At 39.2% G+C, this 27,539-nt stretch overlaps 1 protein-coding gene across 1 annotated transcript; it reads right to left on the bottom strand.

The window, feature by feature from the left end:
- Window positions 1-295: 295 nt before the first annotated feature.
- Window positions 296-27,147, bottom strand: LOC145064218 (zinc finger CCCH domain-containing protein 37-like). Its single transcript, XM_079011704.1, is given in 8 exon segments — window positions 296-436; window positions 748-888; window positions 972-1,025; window positions 1,493-1,581; window positions 1,668-1,714; window positions 1,777-1,814; window positions 1,911-2,097; window positions 26,738-27,147. Coding segments are annotated over 8 exon segments (1,107 nt in total).
- Between the last annotated feature and the right edge of the window lie 392 nt (window positions 27,148-27,539).

Below are 27,539 nucleotides of genomic sequence, written 5' to 3'. Positions count from 1 at the left end.
AGCCACACTATTACAAGGTGTACACGCGGTTGAATAAGAGACTTTGTGGGACGAAATAAAGAAGCTTTCTGATCCTAGAAGACTTTATGCACCAGGTAGAATGTACCACATTGTCGAGAGAAAGTTTTGCAAGTAAATTGCTAAATGTAACATTTTTCTTGATCAGATACATTAAAATTCAAACCTAAAAGCTTCTCAACAAATAAGAAAAAAAGAAAAGTGGCGATTATCAAATCAAACCACAAAAATTTTAAAAAATCCAAGATGAAAGGTCAAAAGGGGCAGAGTCGGAATTTCATTCTTCTTTGACATCATCGGATGGTCCGTGTGATGTTGCAGCCACCATAACCTCGCCAGGTGGTGGGTGATCAAACCTGCATGTCACCCCATATTTTCAAGCCCCTGTCTTCATGTATTATGGGCAGTGTATTGCACCCTGTTCAATGATGTAGACATCAAGGGCATTTATGTCTTTTTCAAACGCAAGAAATCCAATGCATAACAAGTTCTTTTCCAATAATACCCTTTGTCAATTGTCATAATCAAATGAAGTAGGTATTATTCTATTTACTTTTTCTACCAATTTATTTTTTTATAAATATGCATTATGAGGTATGACAAGGGTAAATATGGAATCTTCTTATTATATAACTTGCTGTGTTTTTCCATTAATACCCTTTGTCATGGTGTGGTTATTTTTTTTCTATAGAAATTTGAGTGCAATATGAATAATAAAACAAGGTATACCTCTCTCCTTGGAAGACCAGCAAGAGTAAGCTTGACACTGAGTTGGGATTCTTTTGCTGACTGTGCATGTGCTGACCTGTCAATAGGATGATTATATTTGCATCTCTCTCTAAACATGCATATCCCAGTTTTCATATAATACTACAAGAGCAAATTTATAAAAAAAATAAGGGAAAAATAAAAAAAAAGATTTGATTAGAAGATGAAATTATATAAATACTCACATCGCATTCCATCTGACCATGTCTCTGAGGGTAGACTGTTGGACCCAAACCAAGCTGCAACAAAAGTTAAATAAAGAATGAAATTTGAAATACTTCCAACTCATTTTTATTATTTTTATTTTCATCCAATAACTTGGTTTTATCAAAATACCATTCTCATTTTTTCTAAAGAGTAATTAAAATTTTGGTCCTTGTGCTTCTGTTCTTCATTGCTATTTGATTTGGTTTTGAATTTTGGTGTTAGATCATTAACTTTGACTTTGGGTTGGTTTGATTTATATAGGATTTGGTTGAATTTGGTTAGGGTTTCTCTAGGAAAGAGATGGATTGTTGTTGTGGGCAAAATGGTCATTTTCAGAAATTTAGTTGATTCAGGGACCAAAAGTGTTATGAAACCACAACATAAGAACCAAAATTGTAATAGAATTGTTTTTGGACCTAAACCAAAAAGAAAAAAAAAGCTAAGCACATGAATCAAATAATCTCTACTTTACCGTTGTTGGAGCAATTCGTGGGTCCACAGTTTGCATGACAGCAGAAATTGGGTTGACCATACCAAAAATCAAATTACCAGCAGGAGTTGACACAATGGCGCCAGCTGGATTTATTGCTGCACCAAACATTACAAAACTAATTATCAAGCAAGATATATTTAATTTCCTCAAGAAAACATATTGATAATTGATGTAGACTTACCATATCTCTCTGGATGATTATAGCGATAGGTGGCACCATATTTGCAACTATATCAAAAAAAAGGACACATTATTCAGTAACTCGAAATTAACAAATCAAATTTACTAACCTGCCAGTTTTAAGGTAGAAAGGACAATCCACTTCTCCCTATTTGAGCAATCAAGAAACAAGGGGTAAAGACGTCATTTTTATGCTTGAAAGAAATTTTTTGAATCATGATTCAAATGTATGCAAAAGTATTACCAGTCTAATGGGGAGGCCTTTTGAGTTATGCAACATGGCAGGGGCAAAAGGGGTAATTGAAAGTTCCAAATTCCCATTGCCATTTGCCCCACCACCAACTGTAAAAGTTTCACCATTACCATCTTCTACCTCGGTTGCTGTAATTATGATGTCCTTTGGGTGATGGAATTTGCAGGTTGAACCAAATCTACATTGTAATCCATGAGTTTTTGTTCAATCCTCTTCCCGAAGATGAAATCGAACCCATCTGTTGGAATTTTATGTGAAATGAACTCTTTGTTTAGGCTAGCTAATCTCCTACAAAGTAATGGATATTGTTTCCCTTCCTCTACTCTCCTGTAATACAACCTGAATTCCACCTCCAAATTGCCAAAGAAGAACATGGAATTTGAATTCGGATCCAAAAGAAATCAACAAGCTTCAGATGAAGTGCAATTTGAAATTGATGGTACCAGGCCCCCCAGCGAAATGGAGGAGTGGAGAGGAGCTGTTGGATCTGTTGAATCACTCTGAACAATTTATTGAGGAGCGAAATGGAGGTGTCTGCTAAAATAGCTTCAATCGAATGGCACTGATGTAAGGAGTCACATAACCTTCAATCGAAGGTGTTTTGCGTGAGAGGAGCTGTTGGATCTCTCTGAACATTTTATTGAGAAGTGGTTCAAAGCCCTATTTCTTTTCGTCGAATGGTGCTGATGAAAGCATATGGAGACTTGGCGACAAACACTCTTTATAGAATCCATGGCCGCTTAGAGCTGATGGGTTTCGATGCTGGTGATGGCGGCTTAGGGTTTGCAAAGAGAAGGTAGAGAGAGTGCAAATCAAGGTACAGGAAGAAGAGTTGCTTTAAAAGGATTGACAGCCTCACAATAGAATTCGGGTTCTTTGTTAGAGGATTGTAGAAGGAGAGAAGTAGGCGGGTGTTTAATTTTTTGGGATTTCATTTCCCACCATCGCCGATTAAAAAAAAGCGAGAATGCGCCTTCCTAAAAAAAATATAAAGCGACATCTTTACACGACGCGCTTTTTATGGTAGGTGCCTTCCGTGTTTTTTTTGGACATTAATTTCAGGGCACGCAAAAATGCGCGCCCTCTATCCTTCACATTTTGCAAAGCTGACATTATTTTTTAGGGCACGTACAAATGCGCGTCGTCTATCAGCGCGTGTCATTGTTTGCGCGTCATTAAAGGCCTATTTTCTAGTAGTGGTCACAATCTTAACTCTGAGACTTGTTTTGGAACGAACTATGATTGACTTTTTTGGTTTAACCATTTCTTCAATTCTTGATTCCTCTTCTTAGACATACAATTGTACTAAGACTCACTTAGAGGATCAATTGAGATATGGTTCTTAATCATTAAGACCTATCATAAAGCATAAAAGGTACTCTCCCTTCTTCTTAGAATGGAGAAACATTTATCTTTCTGCCTACTTGATTCTTTTTATTCGTTTTGCTATTGATTTAAACTTTTTCAATCAATTCATAATTACACTTAATCTTGTAAGTATAATCATATTTACTAAACCTTCAGTAAATCATGATGAATATCATTGTTACTCTTATGGTGGACTTGACCAACACGCAACTTTGTGTGCTCGATCTCCTTCACTTGACACTTTGTCAATGAATTAGTCTAATTTCCAAATATGAAATTTCTCATTCATCGTGCAACCAAGTTGCATGATTCCAAGTTTCTGTCCAATTGAAACTTGGGCGATGAGAAACTCTCCCTATTTGGTAAATTCTTGATTTTCCATAAATAACATAATAAGAACCAAATCCATTATTGCTAGTATTCAAACATCAATTTTTCGTATATGTCATTGCAAGGATAAATAAATAATATAAAATAAAAATTTATTTATTGCAGAAAAATTTGTCCTTACAATGCAATTCACTGAAAAACTATACTAATACATCTTTCTTAGCAATCTAATTCTAACTCTAAGTAGTAGCTCAAGAATCTAATCTTCGAGAAATGCGATCGAAATCCATTCCTTCATGGTTAGATTTTGCTCACTTCTTCCCTTAAGCTTCCTTTCTTTTCTTCAATCCTACAAAACATCAATTGTAATCTTATCACATTATGTATTAAGAATCTAGAATAGAAGCTTAAAAGAGTTAGTCAATGGATTTTACCTAAAGCAAAGCCATACGTTTTGACTCTCCCATCTCTTATATCTCTTAGGTAAATAGGGCAGCTTCGTCTCCAATGCCCTTTCTCTTGGCAATAAAAGCAAATTGACTCTTTCGGAACATGACATGGAACTTCTTCAGACATTGTCTTTCTCTTGTGATCAAACTTTTCCATCATAGCATGTCTTTCGTTGCCATTGTCTATATCCATAGATTTCTTGAATGTAGATTCACCGATCAACTTTGTTTTTTTATTGCGCCAAATCATTGCTGATTGAGCAGCAATAAGCATATAGGTGAGATCTATAAGGGTCACGTCGCAGTTCATCATATAGTACTCTCTTACGAACTCACTATATGATTTAGGAAGTAACTGAAGAACCCAATCAACAGCCATCTCTTCACAGACAACGGATCCCAACATTCTAAACCTATCAATGTGTGACTTCATCCCTAGGACGTGTGTACACACCAACTTTCCTTCTTTATGTTTACTTGCCAAAAGGGCTTGAGTGATCTTGAACTTTTCAAGCCTTCGAACTTGTGGATTAGGGAGAATAATTGGAGGAGGAGGAGGAAGTGAAGCATGATTTCTTGTTCCTCGATCGAATCGTCGAATATCATCTTCATGTGGAACGCTTGTTCCACGGGAAGTGGGAAAACCATAGTTGTCGAACTTTGACATCTAGAATACGGGAGAAAACGAATTCAAATTAGTTGATTGATTGAGTCCTTAGTAATTCACCCAAATGAAATACTAAGGCTAGGACCCAACACAATATTCTACAACTCGGGAGAGGGATAACGTAACCCTAATTGAAGAATATTTGAAGGTAAGTGAATGATGATTCACTAATTTCCACCACGAAAAACGAAAAAGAAATTTAAGTTTTAAATCTATGAAAACTCCTAGATCCTTTGAGATTCATTGAACTTTCAATGGCATGTTTAAATCTCGATATGCCCCTCTTGTTTGTGACTGGGTTGCCGAGGATCACAAAGCGGGTGTGAATAAACATGCAAACTTACATGGTGCCCTCACATGTTACAGTCACCTATTCGATGTGCCGGTAAACCATACACGCTCCACCGACATATGACATACATTGAGTCACCCTTTGCTACCTTTTCTTAGAACCATTTAGTGTGCCGGTTAACCACACACGCTCCACTAACGTCATCGCAAGGGCACAAAGTGTAATTTCATGGAATTGCATCAATTCATTTTTGCCTAAGTAACTAAGACTGGGAATTTTATGAACACATTTAGTTACTTTAATAATTCATTATACTTATAATGGAAGGTTTTGTCCTATCCTACCCGTTCGGCTAATGACTGTGACATCCCCAAAATCTCGCCAGACCGATTTTCATTTATGCTTTTAAATATTTTCAGAGTAAATCCTTTTGATTGAAAGAGTTGCGGAATTTGTTCCCAAAAACAAAACATGATAAAACAATGTTTACCGAAGCATTTCAATAAGGAACTGTATTTTCATTATAATCCAAAACTCGGGGTGTCATGTTCCGATACAGACCAATAAGCATAAACGGATACATTACAAGTCATATAACAAATATAAACATATGCAGACTTGTAAATAAAACAACTTGATGGTTCATCCATCTCATGCCCTTCCGCCACTACCTATAATACAATTTAAAACTGAGTGGGTCAGACTTGGGAGCCTGGTGAGCATATAGGGTTTTAAACCCACAATAAATATCATATTTAATTTTCACCAACCAACAATAACCCAATTACCCATTCCCGTTATTCTCACTTTAATGTCCCTAAAACAACTAACATAAGGGACCTAGTCTAAGAATATTTCATCGGGGCGACAACACATGCTTCGGGGGTACCTCAGCAATATATGTCAAATAAGGCAACCATCAGGGGGATGGAGTACAGCGAATGAACAACCAAGTTCATTAACACCTACAGGTGGCGAACCTACTAATGTTTCCACAAGACTATCTAGAAAAGTATGTGGTCGTCATCTAAACTCTGCTAGATGACTAAATCAAACAACAACGAGGCCTCTCATCTGTTTATTACACACCAACTATCTACCCATGTTCTACCCAACATATTAGTAGATAAAAATATACATTTGTATACATAGTTTAAAAACCTGTATAGCATGCTTAATCAACACATATATCACATAACAGATGAGGCACACACACACATAACACATATCTCATAGAGAAATAATCAGATCTATATGATAGAAGAGAGTGAATACACATTCACACATAACACAACCAAATATATACACATAGCACATATTTTATATAAAATACTTCATATTATTGTACTTGGAAGAAAGAAACTACACACTCACACCTATAAACAACAATATACTTAATACACTCGAACCATACTTGTATTATTATCGTGTTTATGAAAGGTAGTATACACTCACTTGATCAGAAGATGATCGGACAGCACTACGACTTGCAAAAGTAGTAATCCACAGCAGATCTGGAAGATCTCTTCAAAAATAGAACTTCTCACGGGCAGAGCTTCGGCTCGGGAACCGCACTTCTCGGGATCTTCGGGATCTCGGGACTTGCCTCGGGGCTAGAGAATAATACCGGGACTTCGGGGTGTTTCTGGCACGCAAAACGATGCAAAACGGGAGAGAGAAGAGAGAAAATGAACAAAAGACTCGGCTGCCTTCGGGTCCTATTTATAGGAGGCTGGAGCCTCGGAGTACGCGGGGCGTACGCCTGTACGCGGGGCGTACAGGGCTCCGAAATCGTCATGGCATGCATCATCCGAAGTGTCGACACTCTTCGGAGTACGCGGGGCGTACCTCGGATCAGACCGGTGACTCGTCTTCGGATAATGCTTTCAAATTTCCATTTAAATATAAATACAAAATATTTAATAAACTTCGGAAATTCATATCTTCTTCATACGAACTCCGTTGTCGACGTTCTTTATATCCCCGGATAGGTGAGACCATGCTCTACAACTTTCTTCTGGCTAATTTTGATTTAATTTTATTATTTATTTTTAATAGGCCGGGACAGAAACTTTCGTTATAAATTCATAACTTCTTCGTTTGACGTCCGTTCTCGCCTAACTTTTTATCGCTTCGATACCAACAATGAGATCTTCGATTCTCATTTAGATTGCTTCGGCTAAAACCCCCTCGATCTCAAATCGAGTAAAACAGGCTGCATACCGCTAAGCTGGAACTTCGATAAATCACAACTTCCTCATACGAAGTCAGATCTGGGCGTTCTATATATATTCGGAAACCTCGTTTCAACTACTACAACATAGATCAAAGATATGAAGTTTATTTTACACTTAAATTGTGACGCTTATTTTTATTCTTAATTAATCAAACCACATAATTAAGAAATTAAGCACAAAACACACAATACTCAAATAATACAATCTTATTATTTCAAAACGGGTTACAAAGGTTAACCTAGACTATTACATTGCTAAAAATGGCAAGCCCGGAAACACAGGCGTTACAATTCTCTCCACCTTAGAATGATTCCATCCCCGGAATCACACATCGACAAACAAATGCGTATAGCGACTCGACATGTCACTCTCTGTCTCCCAGGTGATATTCGGCCCATTCGTGTGTTTCCATCGGACAAGCACTAACCCAACCATTTTGCGTCGCAACTTCTTAGTCTTTCGGTCAACAATTGCCTCTGGTTCTTCAATCAACCTTTTGTTCTCATCAATTCTCAATTCAGAAATTGGAATTATATCGGGAACTTCTCCCGTGAACTTCCTCAAATAACACACATGAAAAGTGTTGTGAATTCCATTCAGTTCTTCGGGTAATGCGAGCTTGTAAGCTTGGTTCCCAATCCTCTGAAGGACTTTAAACGGTCCAATAAACCTTGGACTCAACTTTCCCCTTTTACCAAATCTTATAAGTCCCTTCCACGGCGAGACTTTAAGCAAAACCGAATCTCCAACCTCAAAAGTCATCGGTCTTCGCTTCTTGTCAGCATAGCTCTTTTGACGATCTTGAGCTGCTAACATTCTTTCCCTAATTATTTTCAACTTTTCAGCAGTTTGATGAACCATCTCCGGTCCCATAAACTGCTTTTCCCCAGCCTCAAGCCAACAAGACGGCGTACGACACTCCTGTCCATACAAAGCTTGATAAGGTGCCATCTTAATGCTCGAGTGAAAACTATTATTATAGGAAAATTCTATCAAAGGTAAATGTTCATCCCAATTACCTAGGAATTCCAAGGTACATGCTCTCAACATATCTTCAAGTGTTTGTATTGTTCTTTCACTCTGACCATCAGTCTGCGGATGGTAAGCTGTGCTTAAACATAACTTGGTACCCATTTCCTCTTGTAGACTTTTCCAAAACCTTGAGGTGAAACGGCTATCACGATCCGATACAATCGTTAACGGAACACCGTGAAGCCTCACAATTTCCCTCACGTAAGAATTCGCAAGCTTTTCCATAGACCATTTCTCCTTGGCCGCTATGAAATGCGCACTCTTAGTGAATCGATCAACGACCACCCGAATCATGTCGTGACCATTCTTTGTTCTGGGCAGTTTAGTGACAAAATTTATAGCAATGTCTTCCCACTTACCCATAGGCACAGGCAATGGTTCTAAACTCCCGTAAGGTTTCTGATGTTGTGTCTTGACTCTCGCACAAGTCACACACTCGGCCACATACTTTTCAACATCCAGCTTCATCGTCGGCCACCAGTAGTAGGGTTTTAGGTCCCTATACATTTTAGTGCTACAAGGATGAATTGAGTACATGGTTTTGTGAGCTTCTTCCATCAGAAGATCCCTAATTCCTCCCGACTTAGGTACCCAAATACGATCTTGGAATACCTTCAGTCCATGACCGTTAGTACCAAACACCAACGTTTTACCCAAACGTTCCTCCTTTCGGTCATTTTTCTCAGAAGCTTCCTCTTGAGCTTTCCTTATACTTTCCACAATGGTCGAGACAACTTTAATTCTCAACGCTCTTGGCCTTTTCCTTTCAAGATTGACTTTCCGACTGAGAGCATCAGCAACAACATTAGCTTTACCGGGATGGTAAAGTATCTCGCAGTCGTAGTCTTTAAGTAATTCTAGCCAGCGTCGTTGCCTCATATTCAATTCTTTCTGATTAAAGAGATATTGGAGACTTTTATGATTAGTAAAAAGTTTGCACTTCGTGCCATAGAGGTAATGCCTCCATATTTTCAGAGCGAAAACTACCGCTGCCAACTCCAAATCATGAGTCGGGTAATTCTTTTCATGCTCCTTCAGCTATCGAGATGCATATGCTATCACCTTTTCTCTTTGGGTCAAAACACAACCCAATCCAACCCCAGACGCATCGCTATAAACAACAAAGTCTTCAACTCCATCTGGTAGAGAAAGTATCGGTGCCTCGCATAGCTTCTTCTTTAACTTCTCGAATGCTTTTTTATGCTTATCACTCCAAGCATAGGTAGCTCCTTTGTGGGTCAAAGCTGTTAATGGAGTAGCAATCGAAGAAAAGCCTTGGATAAACCTGCGGTAATATCCGGCTAATCCTAAAAAGCTTCGAATCTCCGTGGGACTTTTCGGTTGTTCCCACTTCATCACAGCTTCAATCTTCGCTGGATCAACCATTATCCCTTCTTGGTTGACCACGTGACCCAAGAATTGGACTTCACGAATCCAAAAATCGCATTTGGAGAACTTTGCATAAAGCTTCTCCTTCTTCAAAACTTCTAACACTTCTCGCAAGTGTCTGCCATGCTCCTCCTGGCTTTTTGAGTAAATCAGAATGTCGTCTATGAACACTATCATGGATTTATCAAGGAAAGGATTACAAACCCTATTCATCAAATCCATGAACGCTGCCGGAGCATTGGTTAGTCCAAACGACATAACCAAGAACTCGTAGTGTCCATATCTAGTTCTGAATGCAGTCTTCTCGATATCTTGCTCTCTTACTTTTAGCTGATGATATCCTGACCTAAGATCGATCTTCGAGAAATAGCTCGAACCTTGCAATTGATCAAACAAGTCATCAATCCTCGGTAACGGATATCTATTCATCATTGTTGCCTTGTTCAGCTCTCTGTAATCAATGCACATTCTCATACTTCCATCTTTCTTCTTCACAAATAACACTGGAGCTCCCCAGGGCGATGAACTAGGTCTAATGAAACCTTTGTCCAATAACTCCTGAAGTTGCATCATCAGCTCCTTCATCTCCGTCGGTGCTAATCGATAAGGTGCTTTTGCTATTGGCGTGGTTCCTGGTAACAAGTCTATTCTGAACTCCACTTGTCTATCAGGTGGTAATCCAGGAAGATCTTCGGGAAATACTTCCGGATAATCACACACCACTGGAATACTCTGCATCACTTTCTTTTCTTTCTTAGCATCAATCACGAATGCTAAATATGATGTACATCCCTTGGTCAAACACTTTCTGGCTTTCATTAGGGAAATGATTCCAGAATTCACTCTGCGTTTGTCCCCATACACCATAAACGAATCTTCTCCAAGCGGGTTTACTTTAACTATCTTTTTCTTGCATAAAATTTCGGCATCATTGGCGCTAAGCCAATCCATTCCCAAGACAATGTCGAAACCATTAAGTTCGATAGGCAATAACGCCTCGCGGAACTTACTCCCATTAAGGTCGATTAAGATGTTTTTCATACGATGGCTAACAGGTACAAACTTTCCACTAGCTACTTTGACTAATAAAGCATTATCTAGTCTATCAACAGGCAAAGTTAGCTTTCTACCAAACTAATGCGAAATAAAGGAGTAGTTGGCTCCAGAATCAAACAATATATGAGCAGGTAATTCGTTTACGAGAAAGGTACCTGAAGCGACATCAGCTTCATCCTTCGCAGCCTCAAGTGTCATCTGGAAGGCCCTCGCCTTCGGCTTTGGTGGAATGTTGGGCTTTGCTGCCTCCTTCTTCTTCGAACAGTCCTTCAAAATATGCCCCTCTTCATTACACCCAAAACACATCCTTTTGTTGTTCGGACATTCATTGGCAAAATGTCCAACCTTTCCACACTTGAAGCAGGTCACATCCTCGCTACATTTCCCAAAGTGCTTTTTCTTACACTTATCACACTACTTTGCTTCGCCTCATTTTCCTCCAAACTTTTTCGAATCAGATTTTGAAAATTTTCCTTTCTTACCGGAACCAGATGTTCCATCAAACTTTCTTTTCTCACCAACATCAGCCTTGTCGGTGGTTCTCCCCTTGATCATGTTCTCCACAGACTTGGCAGCCCAGATAGCTGCCTCTAGAGTAAGTGTCTGACGTACTGGCACCTCGTACTCCCATGGAAGTCCCTTCGCATACCGATCCACCTTTGTCAGCTCGTCTGGAACGATACGCAAGGCAAACTCCATCTTATCGGTGAAGTTATTGGTGCATTCATCAACTGACATGCTGCCTTTAGTCAATGTCAGGAACTTGTTCTCCAACTCCAATAGATTTTGAGCCGAGCAGAACTTGCGCTTAAACTGCACCAAGAACTCTGCCCATGACAATTGCAGTGGCTCATTAGGGCTCAAAGTCTTACCTAGAGTGTTCTATCAATGAACGGCTCCACCTCGGAATTGACGCACGGCATAGATAGTTTGCAACTTACCTCTGCAGCCACACGTCATGAAGGCTAGCTCCATTTCGGAGATCCAATCCATAACCCCAATCGGATCCTCCTTTCCATTGAAGGTCGATGGTTTGCAAGTCAAAAAGTCCTTGTACTTGCATCCCATTCCATCGTTCCTTCCATCGCGGTTATCTTGCCTAACTATCAGTGGGTTGGCTGGACCAACAGACCCACTGAAGTTTCCACCTTCCGAGTGCCCTTCATTTAATTCAGGCTCTTCCACACGAATCAACAGTTCTTCACGATTCTGTTGAAGCAACCGTCTAGTTTCATCCATCTGACGATCCAACATCGTCTGAATCATCAATTGCACACCAGCCATGGTTATTGGCTCAGGCGTTGCTGCTACGACAGGTATTTGCTCAATCACTGGTGGTTGATTCCTGTTTTCGTCAGCATTTCCAACTCCACTTCTTGTTCTCACCATTTTGATCTACACACCGAATAAGGTGAAATTAGATCCTCAATCATGATAGATAATCAAATCATCCTTATCACTCCGAAACGTTTACATGCTAGTTCTAATATCGTAGACGTACGCTTAGAATCCTACACACATAAGGTTTCTAGATCCGGTCGGCAACAGACCATAGATCCGAACAAATAATATCATATATGGCAACATATAACATTTAGCACATAAAGCATTTTAGGCAACTTTCCTAAAATAAACTAGTGCTTGTGTCTAAATCACAACAGACACACATCTCAAAATTTCACTTAGCATTCTAAGTTTAAGTCTAGAAATCCTACAAATTCCTAGTTCGCTTAAACTAATGCTCTGATACCAACTGTGACATCCCCAAAATCTCGGCCAGAAAAGACCGATTTTCATTTATGCTTTTAAATATTTTCAGAGTAAATCCTTTTGATTGAAAGAGTTGCGGAATTTGTTCCCAAAAACAAAACATGATAAAACAATGTTTACCGAAGCATTTCATAAAAGAAATGTATTTTCATTATAATCAAAACTCGGGGTGTCATGTTCCGATACACACCAATAAGCATAAACGAATACATTACAAGTCATATAACAAATATAAACATATACAGACTTGTAAACAAAACAACTTGATGGTTCATCCATCTCATGCCCTTCCGCCACTACCCGTAATACAATTTAAAACTGAGTGGGTCAGGCTTGGGAGCCTGGTGAGCATATAGGGTTTTCAACCTACAATAAATATCATATTTAATTTTCACCAACCAACAATAACCCAATTACCCATTCCCGTTATTCTCACTTTAATGTCTCTAAAACAACATAAGGGACCTAGTCTAAGAATATTTCATCGGGGCGACAACACATGCTTCGGGGGTACCTCAGCAATATAAGTCAAATAAGGCAACCATGAGGGGGATGGAGTACAGCGAATGAACAACCAAGTTCATTAACACCTACAGGTGGCGAACCTGCTAATATTTCCACAAGACTATCTACAAAAGTATGTGGTCGTCATCTAAACTCCGCTAGATGACTAAATCAAACAACAACGAGGCCTCTCATCTGTTTATTACACACCAACTATCTACCCATGTTCTACCCAACATATTAGTAGATAAAAATATACATTTGTATACATAGTTTAAAAAACTGTATAGCATGCTTAATCAACACATATATCACATAACAGATGAGGCACACACACACATAACACAAATCTCATAGAGAAATAATTAGATCTATAAGATAGAAGAGAGTGAATACACATTCACACATAACACAACCAAATATATACACATAGCATGTATTTTATATAAAATACTTCATATTATTGTATTTGGAAGAAAGAAACTACACACTCACACCTATAAACAACAATATACTTGATACACTCGAACCATACTTGTATTATTATCGTGTTTATGAAAGGTAGTATACACTCACTTGATCAGAAGATGATCGGACAGCACTACGACTTGCAAAAGTAGTAATCCACAGCAGATCTGGAAGATCTCTTCAAAAATCGAACTTCTCGCGGGCAGAGCTTCGGCTCGGGAACCGCACTTCTTGGGATCTTCGGGATCTCGGGACTTGCCTCGGGGCTAGAGAATAATAGCGGGACTTCAGGATGTTTCTGGCACGCAAAACGATGCAAAACGGGAGAGAGAAGAGAGAAAATGAACAAAAGACTCGGCTGCCTTCGGGTCCTATTTATAGGAGGCTGGAGCCTCGGAGTACGCGGGGCGTACGCCTGTACGCGGGGCGTACAGGGCTCCAAAATCGTAATGGCATGCATCATCCGAAGTGTCGACACTCTTCGCAGTACGCGGGGCGTACTCGAGTATGCGAGGCGTACCTCAGATCAGACCGGTGACTCGTCTTCGGATAATGCTTCCGAATTTCCATTTAAATATAAATACAAAATATTTAATAAACTTCGGAAATTCATATCTTCTTCATACGAACTCCGTTTTCGACGTTCTTTATATCCACGGAAAGGTGAGACCATGCTCTACAACTTTCGTTTAGACTCCGTCGGCTAATTTTGATTTATTTTTATTATTTATTTTTAATAGGCCGGGACATAAACTTTCGTTATAAATTCATAACTTCTTCGTTTGACGTCCGTTCTCTCCTAACTTTTTATCGCTTCGATACCAACAATGAGATCTTCGATTCTCATTTAGATTGCTTCGGCTAAAAACTCCTCGATCTCAAATCGAGTAAAACAGGCTGCATACTGCTAAGCCGGAACTTTGATAAATCATAACTTCCTCATACGAAGTCAGATTTGGGCGTTCTATATATATTCGGAAACCTCGTTTCAACTACTACAACATAGATCAAAGATATTAAGTTTATTTTACACTTAAATTTTGACGCTTATTTTAATTCTTAATTAATCAAACCACATAATTAAGCAATTAAGCACAAAACACACAATACTCAAATAATACAATCTTATTACTTCAAAACGGGTTACAAAGGTTAACCTAGACTATTACATTGCTAAAAATGGCAAGCCCGGAAACACAGGCGTTACAACGACCCTCCAATAGTCAAGAGTGCGGTGGGTAAAAGTGGATACCCATTCAATCGCCATTTTATAGGCAATTTCCTTAAACACCCTTATAGACCAGCTTCGTGAATGAGGCCTACTAACGGTAAGACTGACTTTTACTCATACATATATATATATATATATATATATATATATATATAATGTTAGACTTTTAATGTTATATATATAGTATAGGGTATATTTTACACTTTTAAAATACTAGGTGGTCTAATTTAACAATCATACTTTTAATTCAATTAAATTGTAAACCTAAACTTTTATGGATTTATTAAACCTCCTTTAATTATACACCTTAATTAATTAATAAAACCATAAGGGTGTGATTTGAACCTTTTCAAAACAATACTAGAGTTTTAGAATTTAACATTCCTAATTAAACTTTTAATCAACTTTTAAATTCCAAAACTTGAGGGCAAGTTTTGAAACATTTCAACACATTAGGGTTGAGAATTTAAATATACATCAAAATTAAACCATTTAATCAAAATTTAAATTCCAAAACTTGAGGGTAAGTTTTGAAACATTTCAAAGCATTAGGGTTTTAACTATTTAAATTTCAAAACAACAAAACTTTTGGGTTCAAATTTAAACTATAAAACCTAAGGGGAAAATATGAAACTTTTCATAACAACAAGGATCAAATAACAAATAATCTAAGTTAACAATTAATCACATAATTATCCATATTTGATTTATTTAATGATTTCTTGCAAAACAATTTATCAATTTAGTCAAAATAATTAATCAATTATCACATAAGGAAACAATTATCTTTTAATTGATAAATATCTTCAATTAGATCAATAATATAGTCAAATATATCATAAAATTGGATTTATATTGATCTAACGTGATAAGGTAACTATCTATAAGCAAAAATAGCAAGAAATCGCGAAAATATCCCCAACTGACGAGTTGACTCATCGACTCAGGGTTGGACTCGTCGAGTCTGCTGTGGACTCGGTGAGTTCAGCTATGGACTCGGCGAGTCCAGCCTCCAGAAACTCAAAAATCGAATTTTTTGAACATGTAATGCATCAATACAATTGAAACCAGTCTAGTCTCTGATACCACTAATGGGTTTTGGTCATAAGACATCCTATGTGCTCATACAAACCCTAATGCTTGGATCTAGGTTTCTCTATTGTGCATGCTTTGAATCCAAGACTATAAACCCTAATTCTAGCATATGGAAATCAATATTAACATATAATTAGGTTTATGATATTACCTTGACTGTTATGTAGCAATAACAATCCCAATTCCTCCTTGAATTGGCTTTGGAAGGCTTAGAGTCACAAGTGTCACTCCTCTAATGGTTTACAAACACCATAAGCAAGAGGATGAAGAGGAGAGAGGATGGAGGCTGCCCAAAATGTGTTCTAACCCTAGAAAAGAAGTTCCCCCACGTTTTTTGTAACGCCCGTGTTTCTAGGCTTGCCATTTTTAGCAATGTAATAGTCTAGGTTAACCTTGTAACTCAACTTGAAATAATAAGAATGTATTATTTGTGAATTATTTGAATTATGTGATTTATGTGTGTATTTTCTTAATTTTCATAATTTAATGAATTAAGAATAAAATAAGCGTCAAAATTTAAGTGTGAGATAAGCCCGACATCTTTGCATAAAGTTGTAGTGGTCGAAACAAGGATTCCGGAGATATAAGGAATGCCAAAATCCGAGTTATAACGAAGAAGTTATGACCTGTCGAAGTTTCGCGACAGAACCGGTACGACGCTGAGTGACGTAAAATATGAATTTAAGATAGAGCGATATTTAGCCTTAGCGATCTAAACGAAAGTCGTAGATTTCGTTAAACCGAGAGCATGCATAAAAGGAACGCCCAAATCTGACTTCGTATGAGGAAGTTATGATTTTCTGAAGTTTCGACGTGGCAGTATGCAGCCCGAATACTCGATTTGAGATCGAGCGGTTTTTTAGCCGAAACAATCTAAATGAGAATCGAAGATCTTGTGGTTAGTAGCGAAACGATGAAAAGTTAGGCGAGAACGGACGTCAGACGAAGAAGTTATGAATTTATAACAAAGTTTTTCTGTCCCGGCCTTCTAAAAATAAATAATAAAAATAAAAGTCAAAATTAGCCGACGGAGTCTAAATGAAAGTTGTAGAGTATGGTCTGACCTTCGCGTGGATATAAAGAACGTCGAAAACGGAGCTCGTATGCGAAAGTTACGCAATTTAGAAGTTTGACAAGTCAATTACGCCCCGCGTAATTTGAGTACGCCCCGCGTACTCAGTCGGATGCAACTTGTCTGACCAATACTCGAGTGCCACCAGTCGACGCACGCAGTGACGTCAAAGTACGCCCCGCGTAACCCGAGTACGCCCCGCGTACTGAGTACGCCCCGCGTAATTTGAGTACGCCCTGCGTAATCCCAGACCCAGCAGCCTATAAATAGAACTCGAATTCAGCCATTTTCTCTTGTTCAAACTCTTCCCTCTCTCTAAGTTTTGCCTCGATTTGCGTGCCAAACATACCCCAAAGCCCCGGTAATATTCCCGAGCCCCGAAGTAAGATCCGAAGCCCCGAGGATCCCGAAGAGCGTTATTCCCGAGCCGAAACGCTGCCCGCGAGGAGCCCGGTTTTGTGAAGATCTTCCAGATCTACGGAGAAACACCTCTTCTACAAGCCGTAGTGCTGCCCGATCATCTTTTGATCAAGTGAGTGTGTAGTTATTTTCTTTCCAACGCAATATTATGAAGTATTTACTATAAAATACGTGTTATGTGTATATACTTGGTTGTTATACGTGTGAGTGTATATTCACTCTCTTCTATCTTATAGATCTGATGTATTCTCTATGAAATACGTGTTATGTGTGTATGCCTCATCTGTTATGTGGAATATGTGTTGATTAAAACATGTTATACAGGTTTTTAAACTATGTATAAAAACGTATATTTTTATCTACTAATATGTTGGGTAGAACATGGGTAGGTAATTGGTGTGTAATAAACAGATGAGAGGCCTCGGTGTTATTGGTGTTATTGGTGTTATTCTAGTCATTCAGCAGAGTATGGATGACGACCACGGACTATTCTAGACTGTCCTGTGGAACACTAGCAGGCTCATTACCTGTAGGTGTTGTGAACGACGTGTTCACCGGTGTACTCTATCCCCCACATGGTTGCCTTTAGGATACTTATTGTTGAGGAAGCCCCTCTGCAGTAATATCCGTCCCGATGAAAAATCCTAAAATAAGTTCCTTATAATAGACGTTATTTTTAGGAACGTAAGGTGAGGATAACGGGAATGGGTAATCGGGTTTATTGTGGATTGTTGTAATTAAATATAATTATTGTGGGTTTGAAAACCCTATATGCTCACCAGGCTCCCAAGCCTGACCCACTCAGTTGATTTATTTTACAGGAAGTGGCGCAAGAGCTTAAGATGGGCGAACATCAAGTTGTTTTGTTTACAAGTCTGTATATGTATATATTTGTTGAACGACTTGTAATGTTATCGTTTATGCTTTATGATCTGTATCGGAACATGACATCCCGTCTTTTGATTATGAAATGAAATCATATTTCTTTAAGAAATGTTTTGATAAATATCTATTTTATCATGTTTTGTTTTTGGGAACAAATTCCGCATCTCTTTTAAAAATTAAAAGGATTTACTCTGAAAATTATTTTAAAAAGCATAAATGAAATCGGTCTTTTCTGGCCGAGATTTTGGGGATGTCACAGTTGGTATCAGAGCATTAGTTTAAGCGAATTAGGAATTTGTAGGATTTCTAAACTTAAACTTAGCATTCTAAGTGGAGATTGCGAGGTGTGTGTCTGTTGGATTTTAGACACGAGCACTAGTTTATTTTAGGAAAGTTGCCTAAAATGCTTTTATGTGCTAAATGTTATATGTTGCCATATATGATATCGTTTGTTCGGATCTACGGTTTATTGCCAACCGGATCTGAAGGTTTATGTGTTTAGGATTCTAAGCGTATGTATACGATATTAGAACTAGCATGTAATCGTTTGGAGTAATAAGGTGAAATTATTCGGTGTGTAGATAAAAAAAATGGTGAGAACAAGAAGCGGAGTTGGAAATGCTGATGAAAACAGGAATCAACCGCCTGTAATTCAACAAGTACCTGTCGTAGCTGATGCACCTGAGCCGATAACAATGGCTGGTGTACAAATGATGATTCAAATGATGATGGATCGTCAGATGGAAGAAACAAGACGCCTGCTTAGGCAGAATCGTGAAGAACCGTCAATTCAAGCGGAAGAGCCCGAGGAGAATGGAGGGCAGTCTGAAGGAGAAAACTTTAGTGGGATCATTGGTCAAGACGAACAACCAGTGGTTAGACGCAATAACCAGTATGGAGGAAATGATGGTCGTGGGTGCAAGTATAAGGATTTCATGGCATCCAAACCACCATGCCTATCCGGAAGCCCGACGCCGGTATAAGTTATGGACTGGATCTCTGAAATGGAGACTATGTTTGAAAGTTGCGAATGCAGCAACAGGCAGAAGACCGCTCTTGCGATCCCTCTGCTAAAATCTGGCGTGTTGAGTTGGTGGAAACTGTTAGCTGACTCTATGCCCAAGGGAGAAGCAAGCAAAATGTCTTGGGAAGACTTTGTGGAACAACTTAAGCTGCAATACTGCTCCGAGCAGGACCTTCTGGAAATCAGTAATGAGTTTCAGAATTTGAAGAAAGGGAAATTGAGCGTTACTGAATACGCTACAAGTTTCACGGAAAAGATGAAGTTTATCCCATATTTGGTGCCTACAGAACTCTCTAAGGTCAACAAGTTTGCCCTTGGACTACCAGCGGACTATGGTCCAATGGTTAAGCAAGCAACCACATTGAAAGCCGCCATCTGGGCTGCTAGAAATGTTGAGACCCAGATCAGGGAAAAAGGTCTAGAAAGGTCAGAGGTTGGTGAGAAAAGGAAAATCGATGGATTTTCAGGGTCCAGCAAGAAAAGTAAATTCTCGAAGTCTAGTTCGAGAGGAAGTGGAGGAAAGGTAGAGGCGAAATGGTGCGACAAGTGCAAGAAAAAGCATCATGGGAAGTGTGGCGGGGAAACCACATGCTACAAATGTGGAAAGCCAGGGCATTATGCCAACGAATGCACCTTCACCAAGAATGTTTGTTATGGTTGCGGTGAGGAGGGGCACATCTCAAGGGATTGTCCGAAGAAGAAGGAGGCAGCAAGACCCAACATTCCGCCAAAGCCAAAGGCGAGAGCATTCCAGATGACACTGGAAGCTGCTAAAGACGAAGCTGATGTTGCTTCAGGTACCTTTCTCGTTAAGAAATTGCCTGCCCAAATTTTATTTGATTCTGGAGCCAACTACTCCTTTATATCGCATGAATTTGGTAGAAAACTAGCTTTGCCTATTGTGAGACTAGATAATGCTTTATTAGTCGAAGTTGCTAGTGGCAAGATTGTACCTGTTAGCCATCGTATGAAAAACATTTTAATTGATTTGAATGGGAATAAGTTCCACGAGGAATTATTACCTATAGAACTTAATGGTTTCGACATCGTTTTGGGAATGGATTGGCTTAGTGCCAATGATGCCGAAATTTTATGCAAGAAGAAAATAGTGAAAGTGAATCCGCCTGGAAAGGAATCGTTTATGGTGTATGGAGATAAACGCAGAGTAAATTCTGGAATCATTTCTCTAATGAAAGCCAGAAAGTGTTTGACCAAGGGATGTACATCATATTTAGCATTCGTGATCGATGCTAAGAAGGAAAAGAAGGTGATGCAAAATATTCCTGTTGTGTGTGATTATCCGGAATTATTTCCCGAAGATCTTCCTGGATTACCGCCCGATCGACAAGTAGAATTTCGTATTGACTTGTTGCCCGGAACAACGCCAATTGCAAAAGCACCTTATCGATTAGCACCGACGGAGATGAAGGAGCTAATGATGCAACTTCAGGAGTTATTGGACAAAGGTTTCATTAGACCTAGTTCATCACCCTGGGGAGCTCCGGTGTTATTCGTAAAGAAGAAAGATGGAAGCATGAGGATGTGCATTGATTACCGAGAGCTGAATAAGGCAACAATAAAGAATAGATATCCGTTGCCGAGGATTGATGACCTATTCGATCAGCTACAAGGTTCAAGTTATTTCTCAAAGATCGACTTGAGGTCAGGATATCATCAGCTAAAAGTAAGAGAGCAGGATATAGAGAAGACTGCATTCAGAACCCGATATGGACACTATGAGTTTTTGGTTATGTCGTTTGGACTAACCAATGCTCCCGCAGCATTCATGGATTTAATGAACAGAGTTTGTAACCCGTTCCTTGATAAATCTGTGATAGTGTTCATAGATGACATTCTGATTTATTCAAAAAGCCAAGAGGAGCATGGCAGACACTTGCGAGAAGTTTTGGAAGTCTTGAAGAAGGAGAAGCTGTATGCGAAGTTCTCCAAATGTGATTTTTGGATTCGAGAAGTCCAATTCTTGGGTCACGTGGTCAACCAAGAAGGTATAATGGTTGATCCAGCAAAGATTGAAGCTGTAATGAAGTGGGAACAACCGAAAAGTCCCACGGAGATTCGAAGCTTTTTAGGATTAGCCGGATATTACCGAAGGTTTATCCAAGGCTTTTCTTCGATTGCTAGTCCATTAACAGCTTTGACCCACAAAGGAGCTACTTATGCTTGGAGTGATAAGCATAAAGAAGCATTCGAGAAGCTAAAGAAGAAACTATGCGAGGCACCGATACTTTCTCTACCCGATGGAGTTGAAGACTTCGCTGTTTATAGCGATGCGTCTGGTGTTGGATTGGGTTGTGTTTTGACCCAAAGAGATAAGGTGATCGCGTATGCATCTCGACAGCTGAAAGAGCATGAAAAGAACTACCCGACTCATGATTTGGAGTTGGCAGCGGTAGTTTTCGCTCTGAAAATATGGAGGCATTACCTCTATGGCACGAAGTGTAAACTTTTCACTGATCATAAGAGTCTCCAATATCTCTTTAGTCAGAAAGAATTGAATATGAGGCAACGACGCTGGCTGGAACTACTTAAAGACTACGATTGTGAGATACTTTACCACCCCGGTAAAGCCAATGTTGTCGCTGATGCTCTCAGTCGGAAAGTCAATCTAGAAAAGAGAAGGCCAAGAGCGTTGAGAATTGAAGTTGTCTCAACCATTTTGGAAAGTATAAAGAAAGCTCAAGAGGAAGCTTCGGAGAAGAATGACCGAAAGGAGGAACGTTTGGGCAAAACGTTGGTGTTCGGTGTAAACAGTCATGGACTGAAGGTGTTCCAAGATCGGATTTGGATACCTAAGACAGGAGGAGTCAGAGATCTTCTGATGGAAGAAGCTCACAAGACCATGTACTCAATTCATCCCGGTAGCACTAAAATGTATAGGGACCTGAAACCCTATTATTGGTGGCCGACAATGAAGCTCGACATTGCGAAGTATGTGGCCGAGTGTGTGACTTGTGCAAGAGTCAAGGCACAACATCAGAAACCGTACGGGAGTTTAGAACCATTGCCTGTGCCTATGGGTAAGTGGGAAGACATTACAATGGATTTTGTCACTAAACTGCCCAGAACAAAGAATGGTCACGACATGATTTGGGTGGTCGTCGATCGATTCACTAAGAGTGCGCATTTCATAGCAGCCAATGAGAAATGGTCTATGGAAAAGCTTGCGAATTCCTATGTGAAGGAAATTGTGAGACTTCACGGTGTTCCGTTAACAATTGTGTCGGATCGTGATAGTCGTTTCACCTCAAGATTTTGGAAAAGTCTACAAGAGGAATTGGGTACCAAGTTGTGTTTAAGTACAGCTTACCATCCGTAGACTGATGGTCAGAGCGAACGGACGATACAAACACTTGAAGATATGTTGAGAGCGTGTACCTTGGAATTCCTAGGTAATTGGGATGAACATTTACCTTTGGTAGAATTTTCCTATAATAATAGTTTTCACTCGAGCATAAAGATGGCACCTTATCAAGCCCTGTATGGACAGAAGTGTCGTACGCCGTCTTGTTGGCTTGAGGCTGGGGAAAAGCAGTTTATGGGGCCGGAGATAGTCCATCAAACTGCTGAAAAGTTGAAAATAATTAGGGAGAGAATGTTAGCAGCTCAGGATCGTCAAAAGAGTTATGCTGACAAAAAGCGAAGACCGATGACTTTTGAAGTTGGAGATTCGGTTTTGCTTAAAGTCTCGCCGTGGAAGGGACTTATAAGATTTGGAAAAAGGGGAAAGTTAAGTCCAAGGTTTATTGGACCGTTTAAAGTTCTTCAGAGGATTGGGAACCAAGCTTACAAGCTCGAACTACCAGAAGAACTGAATGGAATTCATAACACTTTCCATGTGTGTTATTTGAGGAAGTTCACGGGAGAAGTTCCTGACATAATTCCACTTTCAGAGTTGAGGATCGATGAGAACAAAAGGTTGATTGAGGAACCGGAGGCAATTGTTGACCGAAAGACTAAGAAATTGCGACGTAAGATGGTGGAGTTGGTGCTTGTCCGATGGAAACACACGAATGGGCCAAATCTCACCTGGGAGACGGAGAGTGACATGATGAGTCGCTATCCGCATTTGTTTGCTGGTGTGTGATTCCGGGGACGGAATCATTCTAAGGTGGAGAGAATTGTAACGCCCGTGTTTCTAGGCTTGCCATTTTTAGCAATGTAATAGTCTAGGTTAACCTTGTAACTCAACTTGAAATAATAAGAATGTATTATTTGTGAATTATTTGAATTATGTGATTTATGTGTGTATTTTCTTAATTTTCATAATTTAATGAATTAAGAATAAAATAAGCGTCAAAATTTAAGTGTGAGATAAGCCCGACATCTTTGCATAAAGTTGTAGTGGTCGAAACAAGGATTCCGGAGATATAAGGAATGCCAAAATCCGAGTTATAACGAAGAAGTTATGACCTGTCGAAGTTTCGCGACAGAACCGGTACGACGCTGAGTGACGTAAAATATGAATTTAAGATAGAGCGATATTTAGCCTTAGCGATCTAAACGAAAGTCGTAGATTTCGTTAAACCGAGAGCATGCATAAAAGGAACGCCCAAATCTGACTTCGTATGAGGAAGTTATGATTTTCTGAAGTTTCGACGTGGCAGTATGCAGCCCGAATACTCGATTTGAGATCGAGCGGTTTTTTAGCCGAAACAATCTAAATGAGAATCGAAGATCTTGTGGTTAGTAGCGAAACGATGAAAAGTTAGGCGAGAACGGACGTCAGACGAAGAAGTTATGAATTTATAACGAAGTTTTTCTGTCCCGGCCTTCTAAAAATAAATAATAAAAATAAAAGTCAAAATTAGCCGACGGAGTCTAAATGAAAGTTGTAGAGTATGGTCTGACCTTCGCGTGGATATAAAGAACGTCGAAAACGGAGCTCGTATGCGAAAGTTACGCAATTTAGAAGTTTGACAAGTCAATTACGCCCCGCGTAATTTGAGTACGCCCCGCGTACTCAGTCGGATGCAACTTGTCTGACCAATACTCGAGTGCCACCAGTCGACGCACGCAGTGACGTCAAAGTACGCCCCGCGTAACCCGAGTACGCCCCGCGTACTGAGTACGCCCCGCGTAATTTGAGTACGCCCCGCGTAATCCCAGACCCAGCAGCCTATAAATAGAACTCGAATTCAGCCATTTTCTCTTGTTCAAACTCTTCCCTCTCTCTAAGTTTTGCCTCGATTTGCGTGCCAAACATACCCCAAAGCCCCGGTAATATTCCCGAGCCCCGAAGTAAGATCCGAAGCCCCGAGGATCCCGAAGAGCGTTATTCCCGAGCCGAAACGCTGCCCGCGAGGAGCCCGGTTTTGTGAAGATCTTCCAGATCTACGGAGAAACACCTCTTCTACAAGCCGTAGTGCTGCCCGATCATCTTTTGATCAAGTGAGTGTGTAGTTATTTTCTTTCCAACGCAATATTATGAAGTATTTACTATAAAATACGTGTTATGTGTATATACTTGGTTGTTATACGTGTGAGTGTATATTCACTCTCTTCTATCTTATAGATCTGATGTATTCTCTATGAAATACGTGTTATGTGTGTATGCCTCATCTGTTATGTGGAATATGTGTTGATTAAAACATGTTATACAGGTTTTTAAACTATGTATAAAAACGTATATTTTTATCTACTAATATGTTGGGTAGAACATGGGTAGGTAATTGGTGTGTAATAAACAGATGAGAGGCCTCGGTGTTATTGGTGTTATTGGTGTTATTCTAGTCATTCAGCAGAGTATGGATGACGACCACGGACTATTCTAGACTGTCCTGTGGAACACTAGCAGGCTCATTACCTGTAGGTGTTGTGAACGACGTGTTCACCGGTGTACTCTATCCCCCACATGGTTGCCTTTAGGATACTTATTGTTGAGGAAGCCCCTCTGCAGTAATATCCGTCCCGATGAAAAATCCTAAAATAAGTTCCTTATAATAGACGTTATTTTTAGGAACGTAAGGTGAGGATAACGGGAATGGGTAATCGGGTTTATTGTGGATTGTTGTAATTAAATATAATTATTGTGGGTTTGAAAACCCTATATGCTCACCAGGCTCCCAAGCCTGACCCACTCAGTTGATTTATTTTACAGGAAGTGGCGCAAGAGCTTAAGATGGGCGAACATCAAGTTGTTTTGTTTACAAGTCTGTATATGTATATATTTGTTGAACGACTTGTAATGTTATCGTTTATGCTTTATGATCTGTATCGGAACATGACATCCCGTCTTTTGATTATGAAATGAAATCATATTTCTTTATGAAATGTTTTGATAAATATCTATTTTATCATGTTTTGTTTTTGGGAACAAATTCCGCATCTCTTTTAAAAATTAAAAGGATTTACTCTGAAAATTATTTTAAAAAGCATAAATGAAATCGGTCTTTTCTGGCCGAGATTTTGGGGATGTCACATTTTTGAGCCTTAAGGGTTCTATATATAGTGAGGCTATTAGGGTTATCTAACAAGGAAACCCTAATTTGGTTGCTTAAGCCCTAAGCAACCCATAGACTCCTTTAATCAAGCCCTTGGACGATTTCCTTATGGGCTTCCCATAAGAATTCGTCCACCTCTTGATTTAAGACAATCCATGGCCCAAATTGCAATTATCTTATAATTACAATTTCAGTCCCTTAAGTTTAATTTAATCTCTTTTAGTCACAAAACTAATTACCAATTAATAATTGACTAATATTAATTAAACAATATGATTTCTCCTTTAATATATTATTCTCATAATACATTAATAAATCATATTTAATCCTTTCTGTCCATAATTCATCCTATCAAGTTGCTTTGGTGAAGGCAACCCAAAAGGACCATGCACCATCGGGTCAAGTACATACCAAAATAGTTATGGACTTAGACACTAATCCAACACTAATGACCTCTTATTGAATAATGCAACAGATAGACTCAGGTCTCTGTGAGTCATAATGCTACATGGAGGATACCTTCCTTCATGTACTAGTGTGATATAATAAATTCTATCATGTAGCACTTCTAGCTAGAGGTTGCTTGATCTTAACGGTGAACACGATACCTCTGTTGATCTCTTCGATTAAAGTCGGATGATACGTCGATCTTACTTCGTAGATTAATCGGACTCAATTCTGTATGACCACTAGGGTTGGAATAATAATTATTTTCGTAGTCATTACCGAAACAAAGGTAATGATGGAAATGCATAAAATAGCTCAACTACTTAGAGACATAGTAACCTTTTGAATTTCCTTGATCCATGTGTGAGTCTAGTGCTTCCGGTAGTATAGGTCTCTACTACGTTTCACACCTACTCATACTTGTCCCAAGTATTATATCGCAGTTCACTAAGTTATCATAAAAAGGAAATCAAACAGAAAACACATAACATAATTTAGGAATTTCATTACTTCTAAAAACGATTACAATTTAATTATTTATACATTACACCTATTACATCAGGCAACACAACTATCTAAACACTTACAAGATAAGAATTTCTTGTCTTGCTTCTCTCTCACGCGACATCCGCTTCACATCTTTCTGTATCAAAGATCATATGATATGCCCTGGCTTTTGGATTTGGTAGAATATTTAGTCTTACTGCTTTGTTTTTCTCTGGGCAATTCTTTGAAATATGCCCATCATCTCCACATTCATAACACTTCTTGTCATCGATTGTATAATCTGTAGAATATTGACCTGTCCTTCCACACTTATAGTAGGTCATCTTCCCACCGCACCTTCCTGAGTGCTTCTTCTTGCACTTTTCGCACCACCTTCTGTCACCATTTCCCCCAGACTTCCTTTCGTCGGGGTCAGTTTGTGAGAATCTACCCTTCCTATCAGCGGTTCTCTGTTTAATCATACCTTCCATAGACTTTGCAGTCCAGACTACTACTTCAAAGGTAGTTGTCTGCATAACCAACATAATTTACTCCCATGGTCGCCCATTGGCGTATCTATCCATCATGGGTAGTTCTTTTGGGACAATATGAAGGTCGAACTTCATTTTATTGGTGAAAACATTGGCATACTCCTTCACAGTCGAACTCCCATTTTTCTAATTTTAGAATTTGTTCTCCACTTCTAGTAGGTTCCGAGTAGAAGAATACTTTCGCTTGAAAAGCACCAGGAGCTCTGCCCATGTATGTTGCAATGGCTTGTTTGGGCCTATTATCTTTCCCAATGTGTTCCACCAGCAAACAACTAAGCCCTTAAACTGTCTCACAGCATAGGTGGTTTGCAACTTTCCTATGCAACCGTAGGTGACGAAAGTCTAGTCCATCTTATATATCCAATCCATACCTCCACTTGGTTCTT

This window comes from Lactuca serriola, chromosome 7, assembly GCF_051521515.1.
Source record: "Lactuca serriola cultivar US96UC23 chromosome 7, Lser_US96UC23_V15, whole genome shotgun sequence".
In the NCBI taxonomy this organism is placed as follows: Eukaryota; Viridiplantae; Streptophyta; class Magnoliopsida; order Asterales; family Asteraceae; genus Lactuca; species Lactuca serriola.
The sequence above is the reverse complement of the archived record's forward strand: the minus strand, read 5'-3'. Positions and strand labels throughout refer to the sequence as shown.